At 41.7% G+C, this 18,640-nt stretch overlaps 1 protein-coding gene across 3 annotated transcripts in view; it reads right to left on the bottom strand.

Moving 5' to 3' along the window:
• The window catches only part of ELP3 (elongator acetyltransferase complex subunit 3), a 93,450-nt gene that overhangs the window by 45,930 nt on the left and 28,880 nt on the right, over positions 1 to 18,640 (bottom strand). For all 3 annotated transcript variants that reach the window (XR_013928206.1, XM_080388051.1, XM_080388052.1), the window contains exons 8-9: positions 14,649 to 14,810; positions 11,241 to 11,367 (exon numbers count right to left, since the gene is read on the bottom strand). Coding sequence is in view for 2 of the 3 variants with exons in the window: in XM_080388051.1 (XP_080244177.1) it covers positions 11,241 to 11,367; positions 14,649 to 14,810 (289 nt within the window). In the remaining variant the exon portion in view is untranslated. The remainder of the gene's footprint in view (positions 1 to 11,240; positions 11,368 to 14,648; positions 14,811 to 18,640) is intronic.

The following is an 18,640-nucleotide window of genomic DNA, read 5'->3' as shown; positions in this document are numbered from 1 at the left end:
GAAGCCACTGATTTTTCCATCAAGGCAGACGTCTCAAAGTGCACGATGGAATCTTTATGTCCAGCTCCCATTTTTGAGTCTTAACAATTGCATGACATGGTAATTGCTCTCCAAGAAAATGGACATGAGTTGAAACCCAAAATGTAACACTATGTGAACTGGAAAAAAATAAATTACTTCAGAATTATAAGAGGAGATTGAATCAGGAGACAAAGTCCTGAACTCAAATATTTCACTTTCATGTGTGTTTGCAATAACCTTTTTAAATAGAAAACCCGTTAGTCACCCATGTATCTGTTCCGAGTTGCAACAGAAAGGTCAAATGATTTGGGATTATAACGAGACCATACGGCAGTTCAGTCCCATTTTCAAGTTTGGTAAAGCACCACTCAGTCAATATTAAAAGATTATACCTTGCAGTTTTAATCTGATTCTACTGACCACTTTAAGTACAGAACAAATGAGAAACATGTTTTGAAGACACCCAAAAGCTGCAGTTCTCCAAAAAGAGAAAAATAATATTTTGTGGGGTTCCACTTCAACGTTTTACAGACCAAAGATACAGTTGCCATCTTTAATCTTCTTGCCCTCAAGATGTTCAACTGTTTGGGGAGATTATCAGTTATAGGACAAGCACAGCAATTTTTTTAAGCAATTTATAAATGTCAGGATTTGTTAAAAATAAAGGTCACCAAAACCTATTTTTTAATGACCATCCACTAGAAATCAGGTGCCACACAACCTGATTCTTGAAACGGTTCCTTTACCATAGCCCCTGTATTAAACAGATGATTAAATTCACGTCTGACTACATTAAGATGAGCGTTATCTTAACTCTCCATATTACAGCATTCCTTATCTCCATCAGCTGTATTATTTAGAACTGAATACTGGTAGCACTTGAAAGCTACTGCATTGAATGACACTTCCAACTCTACAGGGAACGAACAATCACTTAGTAGTTTAATTATATGCATTAACAGAAGCTTGTGGCTTAAAAACGTGGCTCCTTTTAACTCTAAATTTGCATTTTCCCCCTCTTTCTTGTAAATGCTAGTCTAATTAAAATGTAATGATAGGATCTGCATTCACCGATGCTGACAATGGCCTACTGACCGAGAAGTACAGCTGAATTGTGCTTTTTTAACTGCCTTTGGAGCAGCCAGGGAACACACACGTCGTCACGCTGCAGTTGTCACCTGGGAAGCAGGGAAATGCAGTGCCAACAGCAAGCTGAGAAGTGGTCATTTTAAAGTCACTTAACATCCATATCTTTCAATTACACGACCTTACACTTCCTATTAAGTTACCAAGACATAGGAAGATCCCACTTGTTAACTGCTCTGAATACCATCTGGCTGCAAACTCTGACTCACGATAAATGAGATGGTTTTAGATCGGGTTTAGCACTCAGTGAGAACGGTGGAAGATAATATTTCCTGGGATGCACGTTAATGAGTGCATATATGTTACATACTGTGATCATATATACACACCGCGTGCAAAATCAGCAGAGCACACATGAACACGAATGCAGTGCAGACCATTCAGCGCTGGTAAGGGAGATCAGCCCGCTCACCAAAGGGAAGCAAACCTGCTAGCATTTCACCTGCTGCAAGCTCCTTGTTCTCCTGACTGCATGCACACCTGCTTTCCAAGACACCTTCACCTGGCACTTATTTAAAAAACACAGAATTAAAATACAATTGAGGCATTTGTCTAATATAACCTGGGGAATTCCCAAAGCTGCCTTGGTTTTACGTAAAGATGTATGCTGATGTTACTTGTGCCAAATATACCACTGCTGCTGAGATCCATCAGGTGTTACCTACCCTCAAAGAGCAACATTTTCTGTCCATTCAAGTATTCTTTGGAGGAGTGACTTGACAATGCAATTAGTAAATCCTGTTGCTATATCAGTGATGTTTGATGCAAACCCCATAGAATATGGCAACATTTTTAATTAGGCTCTTCTGAAATGGATGTTACTTTGTATATGGTGTCATGAATCTCTGTAGAATTGATTCAAAGGTGACTGTAAAGCAGAGATACATCAAGTCACTTCTGCTTAGTGTCTGCACTCATGACAAAATCTCCTACAGATGTGAGCACGGGGCAAAAAGTTGCTAAAACAGATGATCCAAACTTCCATCTCTCCTGAAAGCACCTTTAAAGCATTCCACAATCAAGGGAGGAAAGACCATTTTCCAGTTAATTGTTCTAACTTTCCTGAAAAATGGTAGGTGAAACAGAAAAAAATGTTTCATATTAAATTTCACATACTAATTTTGCTAGTCTTTAAATTCCTTAAGGACGATGCTCAAAATACTAGAGAATTTTATCAGCAGCACATCACTGCAGACCCTGATAGGTCTTACTGAACTATTACAATGGTGCAAATTAACAACAAAGTGTTTTTGGTTGCTACTTACAGACTGATCTATATGCTTACTTTAGGATATTCTATAATGACTCGTATGTAGACTTTGAATGCCCAAAGTGGATTTGCCTGCTAATATCCAGTGTGAAGAGCAGAAAGGACCTTGTAACTCACTCCTCAAGATGCAGGAAGCTATTAAAGCCTCCTCCCGGGATTCCTCAACAGCCTCAAAACCCCCAAATCCACTAGCCAAAGGGAACTTTTCCAGAAGTGCCTTAACACAAGTGAATCCTCACAATCTTCAGCTTCAGTAAGAACACATTATCCCATTAAACCCAGGAACAACCCACTCTTGGCGTACAAAGCAACCATTACAGTAGAGACAAAGTAACTGACAGGAGCATTTAGTTCACAGATGTGAAATGTCTTCAGCGAGTTATTTACCAAGACTAAGCACCTCAGCATCATAAATACCCTAATTCTCTACACAGTATAGGGAACTGCTGCTGCCAGACAAGGAGGGAACATGCCTGTCTCTCATCCCATCCCATCGTCTTTTTACCTCTGGACTCTCGGTATCTCCAGGTTGCCTCCTGTCTAACACTCTGTCCGATAGCTGTTCTCTCCAAGTTTGCACAGAACGTACCGCAACAAGATCCCAGTCTGCAACCGTCCCTGACACTGCTATAATACAACTCAATAATGACACATTCAACATTTGGAAGAGGCCTTGGGCATCAGCAGCATGACCTTGGGAGCGTGGTTTTGACTCCTGAACAGAGTATCTATCCGAACGCCAAGACAAATCTCTCCAGATTGTGCTCACTGCACCGAGCAGTCCCATCTGCTTAGTCTTGCAGGTGCTCCAAGTGAGTCTCCATTTATTACGCAGTTTTGGAGAAACCCATGAGAATACCTCAATTAATTTGCTGTGAAGTTTCACCTTCACTTTCACCAAGCACAGAACTCTGGTCTTAATGTTTCTGGAAGGGTCAGCTTTCCCCTAGGGCCAAGTACAGGAAATATAGCATTTTTCATTGTCTTAAGTACACAATTTTTGCACCACAAATCCGTGTAAAGCATATGTTCTACCCTAAAAGACATTGAGACCAGCAACTCTATAATGTTTTTGATAATCTAATCCTCCTTCATCAGACCTCTCCTTTCCATAAGGAGCATTAATACAACCATGTGCTCTCTCCCATCCCACTCAGCCCTGCAAAACCTTCTCTCATTTATTATCACAGCAAACCCATTATGCTTTTCCAGTATGCTTTTTTTTTAAAAAAAAGCGCAAAACCCCTACCCACACAAAACAAACAACTATGTCCTCAAGAATGTAATTTGGACATCATAGTTTATCCACTCTGACGACAAGCATTCAGCTGCTGCTTTGTGCTAAAATACATATTTTACCGAATGATGCTCTCTCTGCCTAAATGCTTGGCAAATTTGCACTCTCAATCCAAGACACATCCCTTTATTCCTGTGCTCCTTTCCATTTGGCTGTATGTTCCCAGCCATATGCTCATTATTGACTTCAGCAGCAAGGGGCCTCAGTGAAAGAGCCCCAGCAAACAACTTCTGAATGCTGGCGTGAAAAACCACCGCTTGAAGAGCCAGAGCGACTGTATGAGCCTATGCAGCCCACAGCGGTCTGGGGACTATTAAGTGCAGAAACAATCTTTTACTTCAGGTAGAAAAAGGGTCTTAACTGTACCTTTACATTCAGCAGAAGCTTTTTCTGAATGGGAGGCTATTTGCCAGGTAGTCATTGTTATTGTCATAACTTTTACAGCTGGCATGCTGCAGGAGAACGTGCGTGTGGACAAAATACTAATTCAGAAAGACAAAGGAAGCAATGCATGACCTGTAATAAATGCATTTTTCCACACAGCCTTGCAGTTTATCACGTTACTACTAATGGTACAGCAGCATGTACAGTTTCTACACAGTACAATGCAACGTTGCAGAGACCACGTCGCTACCAAAACCCTCGTCCTTTGAATTTTCTGGTTTAAATTGTGACACCCTATCCACACCGTGCGTGGATCCCCAAATGACGCAGGAGACAAGGCACCAGGTTTACCTGTGCTACTCAACTGATTCAGCTATTCTGCTCCTGCACATTGTTACACAGAGGGCTGCAGCTTTACCTTCTATTTCTTTCCTATGTCACACATATCCTGCAAGAAGTCTCACCCTCTTTACAGGAAACGTACCCAGAGCTGCAGCGAACAGAGTGAGCAAATAAAAGTTACTTCCACACAGACACTGGAGAGGGAGAGAAGCTTTGTGCACACAATCCAACCATCTGCAGAAGTGGGCAAACACTGAGGCTTTATCTAGATATTTTAACCACAGAAATACGAGCGCAATTATCTGCTAAAATAGTTTCTAAAAATAGCCTGTTCCTTACTACCACGATTCTCATTAACATAAAAACTACCATGGCGGTGGTCATAGTTCATGAAACTATAATTGTTTCCAAAATGAAGAGCTTTTTAGCGCTAACATTTACTAAGACTCCAAGAAAAGCTCTGGTAACTGAAGGACAGATCATTAAATACCGTCTAATCGGTTTCTGTAAATGTGCCCGTGAAAAAAACAAGACAAATTTTCAGAGGTAATGCTGGCTACCTGCAAATAATAGTGTTTCAATGAGATGTTCAGTAGGAGTTGAAAGGAAAATTGTTTACCCCAGTAAACACTTCTGAGCTATATTTAAAAACACAGATAACTGTCTTCCCAAGGGAGTGAAAAATCAATGTAGATCAGCAGTTTAACTGTCTTTTATTACAGTTATTAAAAGCTCCTGATAGAGGTGCAATATATTAGTTTCATTATGAATTTCATCTCCTTGATAAAAATGAGAGCCCTCAGGAAAACTATCTCCTTACTTACAGCTAACAATGATACAACAGTAGTTGGAAGTTTTACAACATCAAATAACACTGCAAAAGGAAAGGACACTCACATTATCCCCTGCATTACTTGACCATTATTTTCCTCTCTCGTGTTCAACACACCCAAGAGGGCTGTAGCCCTCCACATAACTTACACTTGGATCATAGATGCATCAGGGATTTGATTAAAATTAGCCTATTTCTGGGAAATGCTTGTTTTGCAATTCCTTCAGAAAAAAACCCAAAAACCACAACAACAACCAAAACAGCTTGACACATGACTACAAGAAAAGGAATTTTCACCAGACCAAGACCATTCAATGATTGCATTTTATTTAAAGAACACAAGAATGACTCTGCTGAATTGAACAGGAAAATCTCCTCAGTCTGATACTTGCCTCCAGTATTGGCCGTTAAATGGTCCTGCCTATGCTTCCACCCCCATCATTTTATTTATACGAGAGTTTAGATGGACAGAGGGAAACCACAGGACCTCACAGGTCTCCTCAGGAAAAGGAGTTTCTCAGCACCTGAAGGCCTATCTGGTGTTCTGGGCAGCATCCACCAGCTCCCACATGCCCCCAGAGCTGGAGGGTTCTGCCAGCCACTTGCTATGACACTTCCCCTGACACTTCCCACACTTGACATTTCTCATCTTCTGGCTCTCCTCCCCGTTTCCTTTCCTTTTTTTTCTGCTCTCCAGATTAATTTATCTGTCTTTCAAGTTGCTTGAGATGGGCTTACAGCCATCCCCTCCTGGAGGGCCAAGAGGAACAGCAACAGTAAAATCATATTTAGGCAAAGACCACAAAAATAAAAGGCAGGCAAACACATCATCTTCACCGTTCATAAACATGTTACTAGCTTAGTGATCTTTATTCTAGAGCAGATGAAGTTTGTTGATTATACTGTTGCCACTCAGTGCTCTGCAGAAACTGAGGAATTAGTAACAGCATCCTGGGAATCCTTTAGCCTCCTAAAGTTTTTGCTTAAATCCTAAGTTCTGCTTGGTAGCCCTGTTAGCAAATGTGATTCATGAATCCTCCCAACCATTTACCCCTAGAGTCACCTCATCTCTCTCGTGCTACAACAGCAAAGCTGAGTGTTTATCGCATTCCACAGAATGAGGTGTCTGCTCTGGTAACAATTCCATTATTCCCGCTGAGTCCTTGATTTATTCTAGCTATTATTCTAATTATTTTCTCCGACCACCTGCTACGTGAGGCACTGTGAATCGGTCTTATCTGTGATGCTTGCATTTGCCAACAGTAAGTAGCAGAGTATGTGTGTGTATGTAGATGTATACTACCTGACACTCCTGGCACAACCACATGGGTGGTGGGAGGAAGCAGAGCATACTCCCTCCCTGCAGTGTTTTCCCATATGTGGAACAGGGCTGAAAGACCTGAAGTAGAAAGGAAATCCTCTGAGGCTATAAAAAGAAGCAATAATAAGGGAAGAAAAGAGGCGTGATGGGGGAAGGAGTGGAGAAGCACAACATAACTGGGACACAGGACTAGTATAACTCTTAAAAAAAATAATTGTAATAATCTTCACGAAGGCGGCAGGCAAAAAGCCAAAGAATATATACATATAATGCAAGACACATCTAATATACTCACTCCTATCAATAAATAATGTTTTGAATAATTACTAATAAACTCTCCAGGAAAACAATTGCTATACACACACACACGACTTTGGAAACCTAGATATGCTTGCAAAAGAGTAAGTGATGGGCATCCTAGCTGCTGGACAGAGGGAGCAGGAAACACTTTGAAATCAATAGGTCATAAGGGACAGAAGCAATGTTACTCCTGAAACCATAATTACCTGTTCAATTTGAAGAAGCACCCAGTATTTTTAGTACGCAGTCAGCACAATCAGCAAGTTATTATCTTCCCAGGAGAAGCCCCTGTATTTAATATATCAGCTGGTAATGAAGGCAAGGTGCTTAGACCTCCTTCTGAAGTCAACTTGGTTTGTTTTTGTCCTACCTTTCCCTTGTCCGAAAAGCGCGTGGCTAGGAAGGAGGTTAGTATTGCAACAAATAGTTGTTTTTGCCAAACTTAATTAGAACTACTGCAAAGAAAAAAAAATCTATAAGGATCCTTGATAAGCCGCAGGTGGTTTTGTCCCAAAAAGTCAAAGTTATCCTCCAAGATGATTACACTTGTTAAGAAAATACTGCATAAAAGAGCACTACTGCTGCTCACAAACAGCTTGCAAGAACACAACAGATGCTCTCCACTTGGTTCCTTTCCTCACTCTCACATTATTTTTATGTAGTAGAAGTGTCTAAATATTTACCAGCATGGACTAACATTTATACAGTGCAACATATAAATAAGTTGCTTTAATAACTCAAAACCATGATATAAAATATTAACCCAAAACCATGACATAACATTTTAAGGTAGGAAATAGAGAAGGTACTCTCTAGCTGAATGCCTGGGAAAGAAGGAATTACTGTCTGCTGAACACTTCCACAATGTTCACCAGTGCAGGGCTCTGGGGAAGGGAAAACCAAAACAAAAGAAAAGGAGGGTTGTCTTAACATCCTTTTCTCTATTTTTAAAAGATCCTTTGTCTTAAATAGCAAATTATAAAGCATTTCAGATAAGATGAGAAAGGCAGAGAAGGTAAGAAGAAGAGGATAGCAGTCTCTTGTTTACCACTCCATCCTGAAACATGTCACAGTGATCCACAACCTCTCCACTCACTCCCTGCAGCTCCACTTTCTCAGACACACAGTGATCACTTTGCTGGGCATCAGCGCTGCAGCTGCCTCTTTCACGTGTCTTTGTGTGTGTGCTGTCTGGTCTCAGATCACAGCGGGGACCCCACGCACCTCTCTAACACAGGCATTTTTGATTCCTTCTTCAATCCTTTCCCATACTTTCTTCTCTCTAAAACAACATAGGTTTAATTCTTCTCCACATCGATGTGATCCTACCACCTCTTCCCCACCAGTCCGCCTCCCCCCAGCTCCCATTTTTCTTCCTCAGTCCGCAGCATTCACATTACTTCTTGAGGGCTTCATCCTCCACACTGATTACTCATCCTCCAACTCCTCATTTGTATGTTCCCTGGCATCAAATCTTAATTTGATCTGCGAGTCCTGCTTCAAATTTCTGAACTCATTAACAGGGCTGCCACTTGAGTTGGTCTTCACCCCATCACCCTCTCTCTGTATTCTTGAATTCCCATACTTAAACTATCACCTGGTTTTCTTATGCCCCTGCTTAGCATTTCTCTTTTCTGGTCCTCCAACCAGCCTTCCTGCCAATTCCAGCCCTTCAGCAAAAAAATTCTGATTTTTTCTAAACTGAAAAATTTCTAAATTCTCTTTGGGCCTTATTCTCATCTACTCGCACTTTTCCCACCCTTCCACAGCACAAATTCCCTCCTGCCATGCCCCAGAGCTGGCCCACCATTGACACCAGTTTTCCCAGCTGCTAAAGCCAAAAGACTTCTCTGGCAGAAACAATCTAAACCAGTTGACCTTCTCTGCTCTGTTGTCTCCTCTTGCTTTTCTACACCCAACTATTTTCCCAGCTATCTTTTAATCCCCCTCCTTCTCCAGATCCCAGCCTTTTCACCACATTCTTGTCCCCTTTTTCTGAAAATTGCCTTCTGCCTCTTCTACTTCTGCGAAAATTGTCATTAGTAAGTGGAAAAAACACAGCAGGGCATGACCCTTCCCCTAACAACCAGGGCAGCCTGCTGGCTTGTGGGAACTGGAGGCAGTTCAGCATCACTTGAAACTATACTTTTTAAACAGACTCCCCAAATCTCCTGCAATGAAAGAGGAGCAACTCCAGGTCTGACAGTGGAAAAACTTTACCATCTATTATGAATAAGCAGCACAAAATGTAACTCACAAAATACTATAGAAGCTTGTAATTCTGCCTTAAAGAATTCCTCTCTCCTCAGTTTTACATCTTGCAAATACCTGAGAGTCTCCTCTTTGCCAGGTCTCACCCAAGCTTAGCTCTTTAAATCTGTTTGTCAGTATTGTTCCTCTACCACAGATTCTTTCCAGCCTAACACTATTTCATTAATCACAGAGTGGTTTGGGTGGGAAGGGACCTTAAGTACCATCCAGTTCCCACCCCCCTGCCACGGGCAGGGACCCCTCCCCCCAGCCCAGGCTGCCCCCAGCCCCGTCCAGCCTGGCCTTGAGCCCTGCCAGGGATGGGGCACCCACAGCTGCTCTGGGCAGCCTGGGCCAGCGCCTCGCCGCCCTCACAGGGAAGAATTTCTTCCTCATCTCTCATCTCCATCTCCCCTCTCTCATGTAAAGCCATTCCCCCGTGTCCCATCGCCACCTGCCCTTGCCCAAAGCCCCTCCCCAGCTTTCTTGCCGGCCCCTTTAGGCACTGGCAGGTGCTCTAAGGTCTCCCCGCAGCCTTCTCCTCCCCAGGCTGAGCCACCCCAGCTCTCCCAGCCTGTCCCCACAGCAGAGCTGCTCCAGCCCCTGAGCATCTCCCTGGCCTCCTCTGGCCCCGCTCCAGCAGCTCCGTGTCTCTCCTGTGCTGGGGACCCCAGAGCCGGACGCAGCGCTGCAGGGGGGTCTCACCAGAGCGGAGCAGAGGGGCAGAGCCCCCTCACTGACCTGCTGGCCACGCTGCTCTGGCTGCAGCCCAAGGAACAGCTGGCTGGCTGGGCTGAGCACACATTGCTGGGTCATGTTGAGCTTCTTGTCCACCAGCACACCCAAGACCTTCTCCTCAGGGCTGCTCTCTGCCCATTCTCTGCCCAGCCTGTATGCATACTTGGGATTGCTTATGGCAAGCCCGTAAAGAATGCAGAACTACAGCTGCAACTTCATGAGATACTGAGTAAGGGACTCAGGTTTTGCTGTACCCTGTATTACAAGTAGTTCTATGAAAACACAGGCAATATGACATCCAACCTCTACCTCCTTCAGCATTGTATGAAAATGATCCAGGAGCAACAGAGTCTGGGGCAGGAATTTTGAGTTAACTTTCAGCTCTCTCACTGTCTTTACCTCTGGTTTTGTGCACATCACTTTCCCCAGCCTCTTACTCTGCCACATGAACATAACATTTGCTAAGTCCTATGGAGTTATGTTCATGAAAAGCTCAAGGAATTCTGCACAAAACCCCTTAGAAAAAGTATGCATGGCAGCTTTCAGAATTTCTTTCTGTACTGTACAGCTGCATTTTCGATTGGTTCCTTCTAGATGTGCCTGTTTGCAGCACACCACAATAAACCATTGCTTTCTGCCCATACTTCTAATCAATATATTCCACGGCACTGATAGCTTTTTAGTGCTGGAAAGCACCTAGTCTGACCTCGCACAGAAACATACCTGGGATTCCTGTGTCATGACTGCAATTTCTGCACCATTTTAAACGGATGCCTAATTTTTGCTAGAAAAAAAAATAATCTACCATGCTACCAGATGAAGCGGTTAATTCCCTACACTGTTTACCATTTGCTCTTTATTCCTCATTTCATTTTCTCTAGAAATAATTTTATATTTTCTTCTACATTATCAATAAAGATACTGAATAGCACTAAGCCAAGAACAGAGATGCTATATAATACACCTAGACACTCTACTTTGCAATTAACTACCTTCGAGATGGTACGCTTTTAACTTTGAATCATGTACGAGTCTAAATCCAAGGAAAGAAATCCACCTTGGAGAAAAGTAAGAGTCCTAGTTAATATCAGAAGAGCTATATTCCACAGAGACTCGAGTGACTCAGTCTTTCATGAGGCAAGGATATAATTTTCTGGATGAAGTAGTTCAACAAATCTTTCTCGCCCTCCACCTTCAAAAAAGAATTTTAGATTATTTGTCCTTAAGAAACAGTTCTGGCCTGGATTGTAACTAATAGCTGAGCTAAGAAAGAGAAGCCGCATTAGACGAAAAAGCTGGAACACACTAGAAACTCCTGGTTATTTTAAGCCATACTCACAATAAACTGGTCCATGTCCCTTTCCAGCCCCATGTTCGGTAGATCAGGCATCATGTGCGCCACCACTTTAAACCCAGCATCCTTGGCTAAATGAAAAGACTCACACACAGCCTTCACAGTGTGACCTCTGGGAAGAGAGAAAAGAGATTGAGGATCACACAGGTGAAGATCTATTTTGATGCTTAATTGAGATTATTCTCTAGGAAGTGCGAAGCGTTGAGTTTGGAACACGGTTGCCAAGACAGCAAACTACGCTAGGGGCTGAAAGTAGTCCAGTTTGCTACTTCTACAGCAAGTGAACCACACCAAGGCTACTGCTACACAAATCACAGTCAAAAAACTTTAGAAAGCTGATGATATTCAATTTTTAAAGCAATGATACTAGTTGATACGCAGCACAAGCTAGGGCACACTGCACTGAAGACCCTATAATCAAAATGAAGCATAACCAGAAACAAAAGCAACAGAAGAGGAAAAGGAGAAGGATGGGGGCCAAGTAAAACCAGCTAGCTAAAAAATCTTCCTGCAACATACTTGTCAAACTCTCAAGTGCTCTTTTTAGAGAAACACAAACTCTTCTCAACTTCTGAGAGGTGCTAAACCTCTGAAATATAGGCTGGATTAGGACTCTTGCAGGATTTCATGTTATTCTCCACCGACATCAAACCAAACTAAACTTGTGGTTGCTCTGCAGGACCTCGGAAAGACTGGGAGCCTAAACGACGGCAGAACCAAAGGTTGAATCTCACGTAAATAAAACACCTCAAAGAAATTCCTCTCCCCTTCCACCTCCATGGCTCAGGAGCCACCTTCTGCCTCCACAACAGCAACCACTCTCGCTACAAACAGCTACTAGGAGGTCCTCATCACACATGACCAATCTTCCCACAAAGTCCTTGCTTTCGCTCTTCCCCAGCTGGGAGAGCTCTTCTTCTACTGGCCAACATTTCTGGACATTTCTATCCCCTCAGCATCTTCTACCTTCCCTCTCCAATCCCCATTTTCTTCCCATTGCACTTTCACACCAGTTCACCCTATCTTTTGGAATTCCTTGCCAATGGATTAGCTCAGCAGATTACTTTTATCCTCCAGAGTCCTTTGGATACAAAATTAACACCATCTGGGCACCTTTACAAATGCACACCTTCTGCCGAAACCTAATGTTAACCAAACCGAACAGCTACTTCCCTTGTTTTAAGGACCTCTTTCCTCTCTGCTGGAATATTTTGCCTCCATTAAATCCCTACATGTACTTTTATGACTATAATTTTTTTTTTCCCCCCAGAAGTATTACGGTGTTTTTCTGAGACTGTTCAAGGACAGTATTACTCAAGACCTTGAATAGCCTGAGGGGAGTAAGTGGAGACTTGCTTCATAAATAAAAATTATTTTCTTATTAGAAGTGGAATTTGAGCTGCATCAATAACTTGATTATTTGATGCCTAGATCTGTTCTTGAATATTTTTCTGCCTCACAGCCACCAAAAGCACTCAAAAACCTCACTAATGACTTATGGAACATAATAGAAAGTAATTTCCAAACAGTTAGCCTAATTGGTTGTAATCTGACATTTTGCTATAAGCAAAATATTAAAAGTTTAACGCCAAAACACATCCCCCACAAAGTAGAAGAACAGAAGCAAAATGAGGTCATTTGAAAAGGAAGAGAAACTTGAATCACCCTTCTCTAAAAGTATATTCTAGTTCATTGTTCTAAGAAGTTGGAGGGAGGCATTTGAGCGAACAGCCTGCACCCTCCCTGCTCTGAGACAGCTTGCAGCAAAGCCTTTTAGGAATTCTGCAAGCAGCTTTGAAAAGCGCCTTTAAAAATATAAATCCATACAGGATTACTTCTGACCGAAATCAAGTCAGTAATACACTACTTCCTTCTTCTTCCGATTCACCAGCAGGAAAGCAAGGGTTCATTAGCAAATGTACAAGCCAAAAGTGACATACAGCTTTGAATGATTTATGGTACCAGCTCCGATGTGACAGACAAAACTGGAGGAAAACTGAAGACGACTGAACCGATAGCTAAGTGAGGGTTTAAAGTCCCACCTCAGGATAGGACACCTTTAAAAGATTTGAGGTGAAAAAAAGATTTTGAAAGGTAAAGAGAAATTTGTTAATGTTAAATTTACCATTTGTCACAATTAACTGTAAATGAATACATCTAGCCTAAGAGTGAGATCCAGCTACATTCCTTTGTATGGATCTTTTCCTTTGGAAAGCTCTGACATCTAGAGGAGGAACATACCACCTATAAATATTAGCTCTTAACTCTTGGACTACTCAATAAATGGCTCCTCCTGTCTACTGAGATGTGGAACCTGACCGTTTCACAGCAGTGACATCCTGTGCTTCCATGCACCAGCAATACTACAGCTAAACCCATAGAAGGAAACTAATTTTGGGTTCTTTAAGTCTCTTAAAAGAAAATGTCCAACATTTTCAGTTTTGGATTACTGCCTTTAAGGTAGGTGTTAACAAAAAAGTGCTTTGCCTATTGAACCATAATCTCTCTGTCATTATGTACAATTATGGTTACTAAGCATCTTTGGTAGGTGACTGGAATATGCAATAAGAACAAAGGCAAGTTGAATGAGTGTCGGAAGTGGAAAAAACAGGAGAAAAATCACTTTCAAAATCTCCACAGAATTATCAGACTTGAAATAAAAAAAAAAAAAACAACCTAAAGAGATTGGCTTGCTTGTGATGAGGTGAGATAAACAACACATTGTGCACTCTCCTATGTAGGACAACTGTTCTTTTGGCCACAGGTCCAAGATTACAAGGAATAAACCACAGGTCTCTTGCAAATATATTTTGCAATCCCTAGAAATCCTGTATGCCTAGAATGACTGCGGTTACTCTGTCACCAGGCATTGTTTCTGGCTGTGTCATCCCCTCTGTACCTGCCAGTGCCATCCTTCCTCTCTAATACCCAACAGAAAAAGAGAACATGCTGTTTGCTGGGTAAGTACCTCCAATAGATCTGCATCGTATCTACTCAAGCCTATAGATTATGAATTACATAGGGCAAGAACTATGAGCTCTCTCTGGGCACATGTTCTATTTCACAAAACTGCATTTATTTATGAAGTAATGAAAAAAAAAAGTACAATACAGGAAAAGAATATAAGTTTAAAATAAAACAACCCAAACAACTCCACTTTCTCAAGCCATTATCTACACAGTAGCACAAAGAAATCCATAAAGCCACTGCAGCTCATTAATTTTTCTTATTGTGTAGCTATGGCCACACAAGCAAGGGAAAGAGCTAAACATTTCAACATTCAATGTTAAATGGGTGTTCAAGCCAACAGGTCAGGACAGGCTACTCGAGAGTATTCCAGAAAGCATACAATGAGCAGCCACGCTCAGTTTCGCGCTGAAGCTTTCTTCTCACCTGTTGGTGTCCCTGGCCACATCCTCGTACACACTCTGCACTCCGATCTCCAGCCTTGTACAGCCGTAGGATAACATGTCACTTAAATGACGCTTCAGGCAGTAATCTGGTCTGGTCTCTATGGTTATCCCAACGCATTTTGTCAGGCTTCGTTCTGAATACCTGCAAAAAAACCCATCCTCTATTAAAATTGTGGAGGTGGCACTGGAAACTTGGGAATAGTTTCCAATCATCTTCCAGGTGAGAGTTTCTATGTCACTACCAGAATTAAAATCCATGTTAAAACCCTCAAATACGTCAGTAGCCAGGGTGCCCTCAACCTTCTGGCAATGCATGGATGAAATAATATAGAAATCTGCACACTAATAAAAGTCTGGGGTTTGTTTTGTATGAAAAACAACTGGACTGTGTCAACCCCTCAGGACTTTTTTAAAAAAACTTGTTAGGAAGACACCCCCAGACCAGACTGAGCCTTCAGTATTCATTTGCCTGGAAACAAAACCTGGACAGAAAGGAAAGTCAGAGTAGGCAATGAGAGCTGTGTGTGCTTTTAGGGACAAACCAAAGGCGATCTGAGCACTTGCTCCCATTCAGACACTGATGATAATACAAGACCTCACGTTGGGGAAAGCTGGTAGTCAGTACGTTTTCATTTCATTACATTCCAACAGTGTACAGATAAATTACAGGGATGGGACAAGGCACAAGATCCAGCAGTTTTCTCACAAGAAAACGTACAAGACTGTCCATAAAAAATTCTACAAATCACTTCCCCTCGTGAACTAGCAGCATGCTCACGACCTCACTGAACAGACGCTGAGGTCTAATGCTGAAACAAAATTAATTGTTACCCTTTTCCCCCCCTCCTTTCCCATTTATCACTGGATGTCTAGCAAAGACTAATTATTCCAGCTAGTAGAAATGGTAAGTTAGTGACCTATGAGAGTAAAACAACAGAAAAAAGGAATCCAAAGCAGCCTTGAACTGAAGTTCACAAAAGGAAACCATCAACCAACATAACCTCCAGCACCACCAGCAAGGATAATATTCCTTTCCATACAGCAATTAATTCACTTGACTGTCTTTCCCGCAGAGTATGGCGGTTGTGTAACAGGACTGCAGCACAGGACAAAGGATTTACAGCAGGAAGAAAGAAACTTCTTGTGAAACCACTTGAAACTGCAGAGATAATCTGGATAATTCCCAAACTGGGATGTAGGCAGGATTAACAGCCACTGTTTGGGAGTTGTATCGGTCTCTTTAATGGTCCCAAATGATGAAGATCTCAGTATTAATACTAAATGTTGCTGAAAAGAGGACACCTTGAGTAAGAGAAGTGTTATGCTGATACCTGAAAGAATATTGCACACTGAAATCACAAGGATGACTAACTTCAGCTCTTTATTAGGTGTTCTATAAAGATTCATCATCCAATTTCCAGCCCCGGATAGCTGGAAACTTCTGAATCAAAATAAAGCTCTAGAGCCTACCTTAGAGCATGATGAAGGTCTGATTTGACAAAAAAAGCCCAAACACCCCACCCCGCTCAAACCTCCCCCACACAACCCCTCCCCTCAAACGTCCCACACCCCACAACAGCAAAAAAAACCCCAAGTGGGCTCAGACTCACTAGCAAAACTATCAACTCCCTTCAAACTAATAAAGTCTAAGATACGTAAAGACCAAGATATTTGGGGGATACACTGTAATAGCTGTCAAAATAAGCATCTTAAAAAAAACAAACAACAAAAAAATACGTAAAAGATTTCAGAGTTTGTGGCTCACTAATCTGACACTAACAGAACGATTGTTTATCACGTCAGGGAAAACATTGCCAATGTGTGATTCATTAACATCAGACTGAAAAACGCCCACTTTTAAAGACGTGATTTGCAAGGATGAAAGCAAGAAATTTTAGCTAAGGGGCAGGGGGGTGGACGACGACATGGAAAGTCACCAGATAACTCACCCATCATACCAGAGGGTACATACTCATATTAAGCACCTACAATCAGGCTAGAAATACTGAAGGGAGACAAAAATCATTACATCCCTGTCTCTCAGCAAATTTATGGCCAAGATATAAAATGCTGAATATAACTAACACCAACAGACCCTAAACTATAACATCTAAGGGCACCAACAGAATTTCAGTACCGTGTAATGGTTGGTAAAGTTGTCTTGCCAACTCTATGCCGTGAAGAGAAGCGTGTCTTACCAATAACCAGAAAAGCAAAACAAAGATAAACCCAAAACAGATAAAGTAACAAAGATGGCATTTCCAAGGGAAGTCATGAGCCTTTTCAGATCACCATCCTCTGTAGAATAAACATTTTCAAGCCAAGCCACAAGTCCTCTAGCTCTCCACAGCTCTCCTGAAGACTTGTGGTGAGCAAACAGAGCACAGCCTCATACTGTTTTATCTAACTAAAATAAAAGCTTGAATCGCATGGTCCATGTTTAATAAAGACTACAGATTCCTTTCAACTAATTGGAAAAAAGAAGTGTGTGACAGCCAGCCTTCCACTGAAGGGGATTCTGGCAACACATCTCCATCATTTCCTGAAAAAAAAAAAAAAAAAAAAAGAAAAAGAAAATTGACTTTTCTTCTGCCTTTTGTCAACTTTTGAACTTTAAACACTCATTTAGATATTCATCATTTTTCCTATTTGCAAAATGAACATGTCTATTTCACTTGAAACCTAATATGAAAAGGACAGGCACAAATTGCAAGATTATAAGTTAAGAAGCCAAACACTGGAGTATCAGAAGCAGCCATGGATCAAAAGCTGTACTAAATCTACATAACCTGTCACTTCATGGAAGGAGTTATCAAAGGTACCCATAAAAGCTGCACCAATTATTATTATGCAGCACAAAGCTGCATTATACAACTAAATATACAACTAATACTTTTTTTTTTTTAAATAAATCTGTGTTTAACATTTAGTTTCAATATTTTCCTACACATGGCCAGCACCACCTTTTCTGGCCGAGACAAGAGTAAGCTATTAAGAGAGAGATTGGAGACCTGAAAGGGGCAGGAAACACCATATAAAAGATTATCTCCTAAATACTGGATTTACATCAAGGCAGTCAGTGATTTTTATTTTTTTAAAAATCAAACTGGCAACACCTTTTATTTTAAAGCAGAGTCAGGATCTGAGCGATATTTACAGCCAGCACAGAAAAAGGAAAGACAAACTGATGTACGCTTAAGAATAACACCTTTTTAGTGGAAAAAGCTTTTTAGATTTTTTTTCCTTAATTTTTAAAGGAATTTATCTTTGAAATCTGGTCCTGATTTGCAGATCAAGTCATAGTTTTGGGTTGGGTTTTTTTTAGTTATTATTAATCAGTGATTGATATTATAGTAGATTGGGTATTTCAAGACTGACTTTGCTTCTGCCTCTCCTACTTTCAGTACCCAGATTTCATTGTGACTGCCCAAAGGAAACACGGTGGCCTCCCACATTTCTAGGAGGTTGGATAGGCACATTTTTCACATTTTTGCCCTGGCAACCTTCCTGACCACGGAAGCAGCTTCCACAAAGACATGCTCCATAATGTTCCCAGGGACCCAGGCAAGGCTTACCTGCCTGTAGTTCTCCTTCCCACCCTCTTGAAGACAGACCCATTTTCAGTCACTAGGGACCCTCTTTTTTTTTTGCCTCTTTTTTGCCTCCAAGGTGAGGTTCAGCTGCCTCACCCATGCCTTCCACAAATCTGCATGTGTCCAGTTTGCCAGCGGTGTCCAATGCAATCCTCTGCCATGGGCACCACCTCTCACCCCAAATCACCACCTGGCAAAAGCAGATCTTGCAAATTAAGACAGAGGCAAAGAAACACCGTGTACCTCAGCCATTCCGTGTGTCCTTCATTACTGAATGGCCTGCTGCACCCAGCAGCAGATCCACATTTTCTTTTGTCTTCATTTGCTAACAACGTACCTATGCAAGTCCTTCTTTTTGCCCTATAATCCCTTGGAGTTT

The sequence above is a fragment of the Falco punctatus genome, assembly GCF_963210335.1.
Source record: "Falco punctatus genome assembly, chromosome: 5".
Classification (NCBI taxonomy): domain Eukaryota; kingdom Metazoa; phylum Chordata; class Aves; order Falconiformes; family Falconidae; genus Falco; species Falco punctatus.
The sequence above is the reverse complement of the archived record's forward strand: the minus strand, read 5'-3'. Positions and strand labels throughout refer to the sequence as shown.